Below are 12,838 nucleotides of genomic sequence, written 5' to 3'. Positions count from 1 at the left end.
CAGTGGTTCCCAAAGTTATTCGGAGGGGCTGCGAAAGAAATCTGTTATATGGGTCATAGTTGATAATACACAACTTAAGTTCTCGAATTTGCAAACACACAGTTGTTGCCTTTCTGCCTTTTGCGGGACGGACTAAAAGTAGGCACTTGCAAATTAGGCACTTTTTTAGGCACTTTGGAAAAAAAGTAAAAAGGGCGTAATACCTTTTAAAAACATAATTAATTAGTTAAAAATGGTCAAATTAAATGTTGAAAACGCAAATTGCAACGGGCAAACTCAATAGCAATATTTAAAACGCAGTATTAAAGGCAGTCGCACGCGCTTGGTCACCACATATGCTAGGCACATATTTAGGCACTTCGAAAAATAAATAAAATGGCATATTCACTAATAAAAGACAGAGAAATAAACATATTACCCACACTGATTAGCTTGAGTAAATATCTAAGAGATGCACTTGAGTCTAGTACTGGAATTTAGAAATAATAAATTGTTACCGGTAGGCACTTTTTTAGGCACTTACTTAGGCACAACGAAAAAAAGGTGAAATGGACGTAGTAACTCCTAGAAAGATAATGAATTAGTTCAAAATATTTAAATTAAATGTTGAACGCGGAAATTGCAACAGGTAAACCCACTAACGATTTATCACGAAAATAAGTCCCAGGCTAATCATTTTGACTAATATTTTTATTTTATTTTTTTTATTGGTGATTATTCCCATTTTTTTTTTTTCGATGTGCCCAAATATGTGCATATGTTCATATTAGCATATGTGGTGACAGAGCGCGTGCGACTGACTTTAATACTACGTTTTAAATATTGTTATTGAGTTTGCCCGTTGCAATTTGCGTTTTCAACATTTAATTTGACCATTTTTAGCCAATTACTTATCATTTTAAAAGTTAGTACTAAGTTTTAATAATCATTATTGGGTTTAACTGTTGCAATTTTTGCGTTCAACATTTAATTTAAATATTTTGAACTAATTCATTATCTTTTTAGGAGTTACCACGTCCATTCCACCTTTTTTTCGAAGTGCCTACCGGTAACAATTTATTATTTCTAAATTCCAGTAATAGACTCAAGTGCATCTATTGGATATTTGCCCAGGCTAATCAGTGTGGGTAAAATTTTTAATACTCTGTCTTTTACTGGTGATAATTCCGATTTTCTTCTTTTTTCAAAGTGCCTAAATATGTGCCTAGCATATGTGGTGACCGAGCGCGTGTGACTCCTTTTAATACTACCGTTTTAAAAATCGTTATTCGGTTCACCCATTGCAATTTGCGTGTTCAATATTTAATTTGACAATTTTCAACTAATTAATTATCATTTTAAAAGTTATTACGCCCATTTCACCTTTTTTTCGATGTGCCTAAATAAGTGCCTAAAAAAGTGCCTACCGGTAACAATTTATTATTTCTAAATTCCAGTACTAGACTCAAGTGCATCTATTGGATATTTACCCAGGCTAATCAGTGTGGGTAATATTTTTATTTCTCTGTCTTTTATTAGTGATAATTGCCATTTTCCTCATTTTTCGAAGTGCCCAAATATGTGCCTAGCATACGTGGTGACAGAGCGCGTGCGTCTCCCTTTAATACTACGTTTTAAAAATCGTTATTAGATTTAACTGTTGCAATTTTTGCGTTCAACATTTAATTTAAATATTTTGAACTAATCCATTACCTTTTTAGGAGTTACTACGTCCATTTCACCTTTTTTCCGAAGTGCCTAAATAAGTGCCTACTGGTAACAATTTATTATTTCTAAATTCCAGTACTAGACTCAAGTGCATCTATTGGATATTTACCCAGGCTAATCAGTGTGGGTAATATGTTTATGTCTCTGTCTTTTATTAGTGATAATTGCCATTTTCTTTATTTTTCGCAGTGCCTAAATATGTGCCTAGCATATGTGGTGACCAAGCGCGTGCGACTGCCTTTAATACTACGTTTTAAATTTGTTATTGAGTTTGCCCGTTGCAATTTGCGTTTTCAACATTTAATTTGACCATTTTTAACTAATTAATTATGTTTTTAAAAGGTATTACGCCCTTTTTACTTTTTTTCCAATGTGCCTAAAAAAGTGCCTAATTTGCAAGTGCCTACTTTTAGTCCGTCCCGCCTTTTGCTGATTCGCAATCACTGCTGGAGACACTGATTCTTCACTTTCTGTTTCTGAAATTTAATAAAGTTAAACCAAACATATTGATGTATGGATAACAACCAAAGGAGACATATAAAACGAGAAATGGGTTGACCATAATTGAAGCATGGAGTTTATGGCCGTGAAAAGTGACATGTTTTTTGAAGTAAGTTTTAAGTGTCTGATGAACAGAAGTTTTATTGTCTCGGTAGGTTAGAACTTTCAAGTTAGACTGTAGGAAATTAGGGTATAGGATAGGAATCTAGGATACTTTCTACATTCGAAATAAAACTCCCTTACATTAGGTCCGGAGTTCCGGCACATTCCAGCATTCAGTCTACCGGACATGAATTTGGAGCTTTACCTAACAGTCTTACGGCTCCACAATTTCATGAGAACGTACTGGTAGACTATACGGTACATGAATAAGATAAAATACAACCTGCACATATATACCTACCGGCAATAGCCTACTTCATGTCCATAACTCAGTAAATATCCCCTTCCTTTTAGGCCTATTTCTCTGAAAACACCCCGAACGACATAAAATTGACAGTGCTGATTAGAGTCAACTAGAAATCGGATACTGATTAATCGTATTTTTCGATTATACCGAACCGTACATCAACGGTATCCTGTGATAATTTTTTTTTGCTATAACTATAAATGTAGGTATATACCCATAGACTAGTGTCTTTACCATATCCTAATAAAGTTTTTTTGTATCCAACGTAATTCGAAACGTTGGCACGCCCAAATTTTCTCGCGACCCTCAGGATGTTCTTCAAATACAGAATTTTTATTGCACTAGAAGCAAAGTTGTGACATAACAATGGTTCCGTGACGCATGATGAAAAACGTGCCTAAATGAAACGAAAATATATGCAATTTGTATCGCATCTCTTCTGATATAAATCAAATTGTGTATTTTCATACCTCTCGTTTTGTAAGTTAGTGGAGATGGGTCATGACTCCTAAATCTGAGCCTATGATTTTGGACATCATCCAAATTTACAACTTTTGCCGATTCTATTGTCCAGTCCTGCTTCCTTCTACTTTTCCACAGAGATTATTATCCAAGTTTGAATGTTAAATGAGTGTTATTGCCTCTGTTCGTTTGTTATTGATAGAAAGTTATGTTTGAGTCACATATATATATATATTGCCAACACCGGCCGTGTTCTACTTATCCTCAACTGCCTTTGGAATCGAGATGTATCACTGTTACTTCCATGTATTAAATCGTAGTAGTATAGATTTACGATTTAATATAGTTACGGTATCTTTCATGGCGAATGGAAGCTTTTCATGTGATATTCAAGATTCGACTTCGTTGTGTCCTTGTTGAATTTTTGATCAATGCGATCTGTATTTAGTGTCATTTGAAGCTCAATTGAATTTAATATACTTTGGCAAAGTATGCCTTTATGGCTATTGCATTGTTGTTAAATGAAATAATTCGCGACTAGATTAGATGATAGATTATTTATCATGACGAATTATCAAGATCGCCAGTCCTCTCCTATTAATGCATGTATAAACCGTTTTACTCACTACAGTTATCGCCTATTATTTTACCCAGGCAGTTATCCAATGATAGGCTCTTATCTGATTTTTAAGTAGAAATTTCGTATCGAGAGGCCGTTACCGGTCCGTGGCAAGACACGGCAATCAGATGGTCTGACAGGGCCCGGTCGATGAGATGAGTCGCGCTTTTCATCATGTCATCGTCTCAAACATTATTTCGATAAACACGACACTTTGAGCCTTTCCCAGTTTGGTTTCCGAAACAACTATTCAACCGAGCTAGCCATAGCGCGGCTCAAAGAAATGATAATAGAGAATAAGTCAAATAGCAAGATCACATGTGCCATTTTTTTGGATCTTGCGAAAGCTTTTGATACTGTTAACCACCAAATTTTACTAGATAAGTTATATCATTATGGTATTAGAGAAAAGGCATATCATCTCATCGGATCATATTTAAGTGGCCGCAAACAATATGTCCAATATGGGGATTGTATTTCTGAAATAGGCCTTAACGAATGTGGTGTCCCCCAGGGTTCCACGATTGGCCAGCTGTTATTTTTATGCTACATAAACGATCTACCTTTGGCATCTGCATTTTTTCGACATTGTTTGCCGATGATACTTCTTTGCTAAAATCAGCATCTTGTGGTTCAGAACTCCAAACCGTGGTGAATCATGAACTCCAGAAGATTGATAATTGGCTTAAAGCGAACAAATTATCCCTGAGCTATTCTGAAACAAAATTTATGTTGTTCTGTAATAAAAAGCACGCTATTTCCACATTTAGAGTTGGCATTGGCAGCAACATTAGAACAAACAAAATCCATTAAATATTTGGAAATTACAATTGATGACGAACTGAGTTGGAAACCACATATTGCCCAGTTATCCAAGAAATTATCGCAAACTCTTGAAATATTTTACAGGTTAATTAAGGCACATTTTGAACTCTAAAACACTTAAATTAGTATATTTTAGTCTATTTCACTCGCGACTGTAATATGGCCTGCTAAGTTGGGGCTCAGCAACAAGGTCTTCCTTACAGCCAGTCCAAGTTCTGCAAAATAAAGTCTTACGATGCATGGCATTTGCAGAGAAAGTTCGTGTAACTAATTTGCAGCTCTAATACCAGTATGAAATTCTACAGCTGTCTGATATGCATACGCTAGAAATTGCAAAGTTCATGCATCGATATGAAAATGACATTGTGCCTCCTGTTTTTATACATTATATCACCCCATTAAAAAAAGTACACAATTACTGCACCAGGTCCCAAAGAAACAAGGTTTTCTTTAATCCCCAAGTGTCCACTGAGGTGGACAAAACACCTCTGAAGTATAAATATGGGTGTACAGGTCTGGGGCAATGTTCCACCTGAAACTAAGAAAAGTTCTGAGCATGTTGTCAGTAAGAAACTGAAAAAGTATTTCCTACTGAAATATTCTACTTTGTCCTAACATCTGTAGTTTAATATGCCTATATAACTGTGTTGAAAACTGTATTTTATTACTATAAATTTAACTGTTTCATATAAACACTGCACATTGAGGGTCATAGGCCTTTTTCCAACTCCTGTATATGTATAATTCAAAGTTGCTGTTTTTCTCTCTTTCTTTTTTTTTACACAAATTTCTGCTCTGGCATCAATGTGATGATAATTATGTTCAACTTCAAAAGCCATTGTTAATGATATTTCTATCTTTTGAATTATTGCTAAACTTTAATAATATGATTGCTTCATTGTTATATTATTTCTCCATGTAATTGAGTATAAAAATCTCTCTCTTGATTCGTATAGTACTGCTTAATTTACTGTAATTACCTTTTTATGTCATCAAAAGTTATTGTGTCATAACTGATGAACTGCATATTTAATTGTGGATCATATATTAATATTCCAGTTCTTTTTCAAGTATGCATAAATTCCTTATAAATGTTGGTAGCCTCTCTGTAAATAAATTTAATAAGCCTTTTATATTGTTAAAAAAAATCATCTGTGTAAAAAAGTGATTAAATGCATTAATAATTGCATTTTTAATTGTTCATATTTAACTGTGGATTATACATTAATTAGTATTCCATTTCTCAAGTATGTATTGATACTTATGAAGGTTGGTAGCCAGTAGCCACTATAAAGTATTCAGTGATTGTCACTGTTTTTTCCATGCTTCCATTTCGTAAATTAATTTGATAACTTCTTTATATCGTTAAAATTCATTGTGTAATAAGCGATGAAATGTACACTTAATTATGGATCATACAGTAATATTCCAGTTCTTTTTCAAGTATGTATCAATACTTATGAATGTCGTAAATTAATTCAATAACCTTTTTTCATTGTTAAAAATCATTGTGTAAAAAGTGATGAACTGCTTTGTTAACTGCTTATTTAATTGTGAATCATGTATTAATACTTCATTTTTCAAGTATGTATCAATACTTATGAATGTGAATACTTATGATTTTGAATCATATACACTTTATACAGTATTAATATTCCAGTTCTTTTTCAAGTATGTATAGATACTTATGAGTGTTGGTAGCAACTATACAATATGCAGTGATTATTACAATCTTTTTCCCTGTATTCCTCTCGTGAACTAATTAAGGTGTCAAATGATACTTTTACATCATGCGCTCGCTATATTGCTGAATCTGTGATGACATTATTTCTCGTCCCTATTACTTCATTTTGATCCCAGTCAGTGCTTTTTGCGAAAATCTTCCCATTGGACATATCCGGCTTCAACCAATACATGACCTCTCAAAATTATAAATTGCCCTTAATAATAATAACTTCCATAATACCATTAAATTGTCGACTCATTTCTTTATCTTATTTATATGTTATATATTTATATTTATTCTCGTTTCCATCAACCTATATGGTACTATTTTATGCCATGATAGTCTTATATACAGCATATACACAAGAGTCGGGAGCCTAGATGACTTTAATCGGTCTTGTACACTGACCCGCACACAGCAATAATCAATCACTGTTATTACTGCTGAAATATTTTATAACAGATGTTGCCTGAAAATGATTCGAGGCAATATTTAGGGGTATGTTATTAAATTCACCCAATATAAGACGCGATCGACTACTCGAGACCTGGCGATCGACCTGGTATATATACATCAATGAAAAGCATGAATCTTTATCAATCCTGTGTATTTTACCAAAGAACAAAAACAATATTCATCCCAAGTAAGTAGATTTCTCCATTCCGTCCCTTACGTTAGGTGTGTATTGCAGGTGTGTGTCGAACAAAGTACTTTCAAATCTTTTATGCGACTGGACAAACTCTCTGTAATCGTTTGCTGCTGTAAAGTCGAGAAGATTTTCAATTTTATCGAACGGAAGGAAATTAAGCAGGAAAATCTATAGCATAAATGATTGGTAGATGAATGTGATGTTACCATATATTGCTATTTCGTAGATTGTCTCTGACTTGCAAGTCACCCGTTCACCCTTCAGCTTCAACGCCCACGTGAATGATGATACGTTAAAAATCTCTATATGTTTTTATTCGTAAATTTCCACAAAACACAGAATACAAATCTTAAAACATTTATCCACACTCGCTTAGAATGGTTTTCATCGTCCCCTATCTCCCTATCGAAAGATATCGGAGTCGTATTTATACGTTGATCATAAATCCAATTAAATGCTGTAAACGTGAGCTCGTGATTCACGTTATAAACAGAAATTCCTATTATCTCAACAAGGGTAATTAGGTACATCGTACGGATGGGAACTTAGATATAATTATTTCAATCAGTGCCAAAGGTCTTAGGAATATCAATTTTAATTTGATAATGACTGGGTGGAACATGTAATGTTCTTAAAACTGGTGTAATTTGATTCCTACGAAAGTCTTTGTTCGAATTTTGGGAAAAATTAACTTTGTTTTGGTGATTTCAACATGAAATGGGGTACATTTGGGGGTTAGTTGCTATATTATCTCCCCATCTTACTAACTGGAAGTTTAAAGATTTGGCACCCTCTAATAAAGTGAAAATATATAGAAAAATACAATACACAATGCTAAAATTAATGATACAAGTCAAAAAAAATATTTACATGTATATGATCTACAATGAGACACGACATTGAAATGAGGAAGAGTTTATAGAAAGAGTAAAGATTGTAAAGTAGAATTACAGAAGGATGGCGTATTTTTATTTGAAAAATTTTGGTTTGGATGGTTAAAACATATTTTCAATTTAATGTATTTCGCTAAGTTAAAATACTTATACTCGCTTTATCGCATTGTTACGATTTTGTAGACCTAGTTGGTCAATATATGCTTGTCCCATGTCGGGAAGAAAAAACGCATTTTTAAGTTTATGCCATCTCAGGGCTTATTTGAAAAAATAACGCTTTTGGATACAATTTTTGTTTAACGAGCTTATTATTTCACCGTTCTATGTGACGGCTTTGTAAATAATTAAAAGTATGACTCGCTCGAATCTACTTTTAGAAAGCATTTTAATAATTACGAAATCTATTTAATCGAAAAGGAATGCTAACCACAAATATTCAATAATATAAATCTCTTTAAAGGTATTTGAAATTAGAATATTCAAAGTTTTACCATTAATTAATTTATAAAAATTGAAAGTCGAATGAAACGCCATGTATATATAAGAAGAAAAAGAAGTACTTTACCTTAGTATTAGTGGAAGAATGAAAAATATCTGTCTCAATGAGGAGAAAAACCTGCAAATCATGAAACAAATTGTAGAATGACATGCTCCTGATCTGTATATCCATTATGTATGCGCGAAAATATCTCTATTGTTTGGAATAGAGCGCGTAATTTACCGTAAAACAGTCCATAGAGTTCATTGTTTTCAACAGTTTGTTTTTGATTAGGTTTTTCATCTCGAACATATACCATGTTCTAAAAGAGTTCATTTCGATCGATGTTCAATACAGTCCATATTCATGATTTTAACGTTTCCAGAGTCCGTTACCATAGTTCAACTGTTTTCAATTTAGATTATTGTCTTTTCATAATGTTCTTCATTTTTCGACTTGTCAGCAATTTGCTACTTCAATCGTTGTTCCAGGCAATTTGAATCTCCCCGACGTTCGTAAGTTGGTCGAATTTGATTTTCGCACGTTTTGTATAGATGGTTTCTCGGCAATTGTGGAAAGCTTTCGCTTGGTCTGTTTTTTGGTTGATTCCTTCCAATTGTTGCCTGTCCTGATTGTTGTCCGTTGATCTGGTCCGTTTTCAGAAGGTTAATTCAAGTCGGTTTTGTCACCATTTATAACATAAATAATGGGTAAATTCTGTTTGATTTTATTCTCAGATTTCCACGATACACAGAATACAAATCTTAAAACATTTATCCACACTCGCTTAGAATGGTTTTCATCGTCCCCTATCTCCCTATCGAAAGATATCGGAGTCGTATTTATACGTTGATCATAAATCCAATTAAATGCTGTAAACGTGAGCTCGTGATTCACGTTATAAACAGAAATTCCTATTATCTCAACAAGGGTAATTAGGTACATCGTACGGATGGGAACTTAGATATAATTATTTCAATCAGTGCCAAAGGTCTTAGGAATATCAATTTTAATTTGATAATGACTGGGTGGAACATGTAATGTTCTTAAAACTGGTGTAATTTGATTCCTACGAAAGTCTTTGTTCGAATTTTGGGAAAAATTAACTTTGTTTTGGTGATTTCAACATGAAATGGGGTACATTTGGGGGTTAGTTGCTATAAATCTACTACTTCGAATAATTTTTATTTTACATTGAACTAAAGTCACCATAAATTAGTATATCCCTGTATAATCGTGGGTTGTTAATACAATCGACTTCCCGATTGAAAGATATTTTAGTTGTTGATGTAGCAGAGTGGAATTGCAAAATATTACTTGCAAAGAATATTATGTACGAATAACAAGGCTCCTATACAGATTGTTACAATGGCATGTGGGAACAAAGCAAGTCCCCCGAAAAAACACCCCGCAATTGATTAAATTAAGAAATTATTCATTTACAATTTTTATTCACTGGTGGAAATCAGCGGTGTCATGGGAAGCCAACGCACAATTACTTAAAACGTGGCGGCGAGCTCAATTGGTACTAGCCTACTTAAAACGTGGCGGGGGTGTTATTCCTAAATCTCCCATTTTTGCAGTGGCGGCGAGGGCTTTCTGCAAAAGACGAATATCATTGACATTAATGCTACTTCACGTCAAATTATTGCCAGCATGACTGCCGTTACCTGGGTATAGAACGTTGTCTGAAAGAACGACGCTGCCTTTCTGTAATAAACCAGCATCAAGCATTTCAATCAGATTGCCTTTGTAGTGTTTACAGCCGTTATCGAGCAACGCTAAGTCAATTTTTTCAATTTTATATTTGTCTCTTAGCTGTGGAATAACTTCATGAGCGTCACTTAATACAACTTTCACCTGAAGTAGTAAAGAATAAGTCTTATACTAGGCTTACAAAATACTTATTCGGGTTTGGAAAAAATCGAAACAAATTTTAGTCACGTCAATAACAGACAAAATGATCAGAGTCACAACTTGAACGACTCGAAAGGCCTTGTTGACAATGGCTTTGTGTGTTTGGAAAATTAAAGCTACCGGACCCCGACAACACAGCCTGGTAGTAACATAAACAGTGGGGGAATTCGGGGATTTTGTTATAATCAGCAAACGTGATCATGAATTTTAGGACTTAATGTTGGGTATGGTTTTTAAAATGTTCGTGAATTAGTATATCTTGTTCGTGAACTCAATACAAAAAAAAAAACGGTACTTCTGAAGTATGCGCACCAAGATGTCGTACAACCAGAACCCTAACCTGGTACCCGACCTGGGTTCAGGGTGTGCGCCATCTTGGTGCGCAAACTTCAGGAGGTCCAAAAAAACTTTCTCAAAATTTCAAATTCCATATTATTTATGAAAATAAGTAAGTGATCAGGTAGGTTATAGTCATGTAAAGTCACCGTTTGACCAACCTTGTCACTTAACCCAGCGTGTTTAACAAGTCGTTCTGTCAACTTCGCACAGATAGGATCGATCTCTAACGAGTAAAAACAGCTACCAGGTTTCATTAAACGTGCAATCCGTACCGCACTATATCCGAACCACGCCCCACATTCTAAAGCAACAGTCGGATTTACGTCTTGAACGACCTCATCCACGAATTTACCTAAAGAATGACAACAACCTCAATAAGTTGTCATAAAAGCGCGTTGCCCTCCGATCAGTTATGGAGATTGGATCAGTTATGGTTTATGTAGAATCTTTGAACTTCATCGTATTTGTAATCATAGTAGGCCTACTAGCGTTTTTGTACAGTATAAAATAAGGCACAATAGAAAACGTGGTTTGATGACCATACTACCTTTAACATCTCCTATCGCAATAGATCTGAGTTTTCCTAAATTCCAACCATAATAATCAGCAGCTTTCAGTACGTCATTTGGATCACCTTTCTTTGCATTTTTCTCTGCATATTCCACGATAAGGCTGGGGTTTTCAAATTCACGCTCGTCCGGTGGTGGCCAAACTAGAAGCAGTATGTATCGAGTTCGTGAATGCTATATTACTTTCGGAAACATAAAAAAAAGCATGGCGGGAAAATCTTATTAACGCCCAACCATGCTACGCCGATAAAGGCTTGGTTGATGATTACTTACTTTAAAACACTGTAAACTTGAGGAGCTACAAAAATTTTGCTAGCCACCTAAAATCAATCCGAAAAAGGGCGGCAAACCTTGGAAGATTCGGCATAAGATATACGAACATGCTTCAGTTGCAATTACAGTGTTTTACAATACAAATTTTTTTATAGCAAAAATTCATGACAAAATAATTTATTATTGTAGAATTATATCTTGAAATTCAATTATATTTATAATATTTTACATCAAAAGCATGGAATGTGGGGAATTTTGAGTAGAATTTCAGTAACAAAATAAGAAGACTTCAATGAAAGTAAGCCCGTATTGGAATAGCAAATGATTTGAGTACAAGAATACTATTACTTTGCAAAAAGGCAAAGTAACTTTCAACTATTTGATATCTACCCAGATTTTGTCAAAATTAATAAAGTTTCGAAGCCAATTGCCTCAAAGCAAAGCTTGATTTGCAAACAGTGCAATAAAATGAGATATTTACTCAATTCGGCGTTCTGTTTTTCTGCATTTGCCATGCTTTCTTGAAATAATGTATTCCTAAACTAGTTTGAGCTATAAACAAAAATGACAGCAAAAGTAATATTCGAAACCCGATGACCTTCACAAATCTGAGCCACTATCGAAACCTCTAATAAAAAATTATTTCTCGTCGTTCAAACGCACATGAATTACCGCCCAGCTTTTCTAAGTCTTTGAAAGTATTTTTAAGTCTCTTTGCGGCGTCATTGCTGGAGAGAGAGAGAGATATTTAAATTTATTTTTATCGTCTGCCATTTATTTCAATCTGTTTGCCTGACTTTTTCTATCAAGCTACAAGAGGCAGTTTTCATGACTTCAATATTTGACATTCCTTGCTTGTACGAGCATGTCTTTACACGAATTTACCATGTCAAATACCCCGTGAGATCACTAATTTCTGAGAGTCAAATGAAAAATTGGCTACATCGTCCATCTAAAAAGCGAATACTGACGAACTTGTTGAATAGAAGCAGTGCCATAGTCTACTTCCCATTGAAATATCCATATGGGTAAAAACTTTTGACCTTACTATATCTTCGTATTTTTATTGTATTTATAATTTTGGTGCGAGGGTTTTGTTTGTTTTTTCATTACCTGTAGTCAGTGTAGTCAACATAAAAAGTGGAAAACTATTATAAGCTCCTGTTTTTAAAGAGCAATTGTATATGTGGTTTCGAGTATATATAAGAGTGATGCTCATTCGTAAACTAAATGTGGCTCTTCGGCCATAAAGGTTGGACAACCCTGGCTGATCCATACGAAATATACTCGAATAAATAAAATATATATATGCTGCAGATGGTGGTGCCGCCGCCATGGTTGAACGACACTGTGGTTTTGTTTAGGCCTAGGGATTTGTTCAAAGAGAATTGTTTTGAATCAATTGTTTCAAATATATTTTTTTTTGTGGTCTTGTTTAAAATGATTGTATCACTTGATTTTAATATTAGAT

General features: G+C 34.3%; 1 protein-coding gene across 1 annotated transcript; it reads right to left on the bottom strand.

Moving 5' to 3' along the window:
* Window positions 1–6,105: 6,105 nt before the first annotated feature.
* LOC120340009 (catechol O-methyltransferase-like) lies at window positions 6,106–11,921 on the bottom strand. The gene is made up of 5 exons (XM_078116565.1): window positions 11,849–11,921; window positions 11,073–11,237; window positions 10,684–10,877; window positions 9,940–10,129; window positions 6,106–7,008 (listed from the first exon to the last, which is right to left on the bottom strand). Exons 1-5 carry the CDS (start codon window positions 11,880–11,882, stop codon window positions 6,884–6,886), a joined length of 708 nt encoding a protein of 235 aa, XP_077972691.1. The 5' UTR covers window positions 11,883–11,921; the 3' UTR covers window positions 6,106–6,883.
* Between the last annotated feature and the right edge of the window lie 917 nt (window positions 11,922–12,838).

The sequence above is a fragment of the Styela clava genome, chromosome 9 (genome assembly GCF_964204865.1).
Source record: "Styela clava chromosome 9, kaStyClav1.hap1.2, whole genome shotgun sequence".
NCBI classification, from domain to species: Eukaryota; Metazoa; Chordata; class Ascidiacea; order Stolidobranchia; family Styelidae; genus Styela; species Styela clava.
Note: the sequence above shows the minus strand (reverse complement) of the source record. Positions and strands in the feature narration are given on the sequence as shown.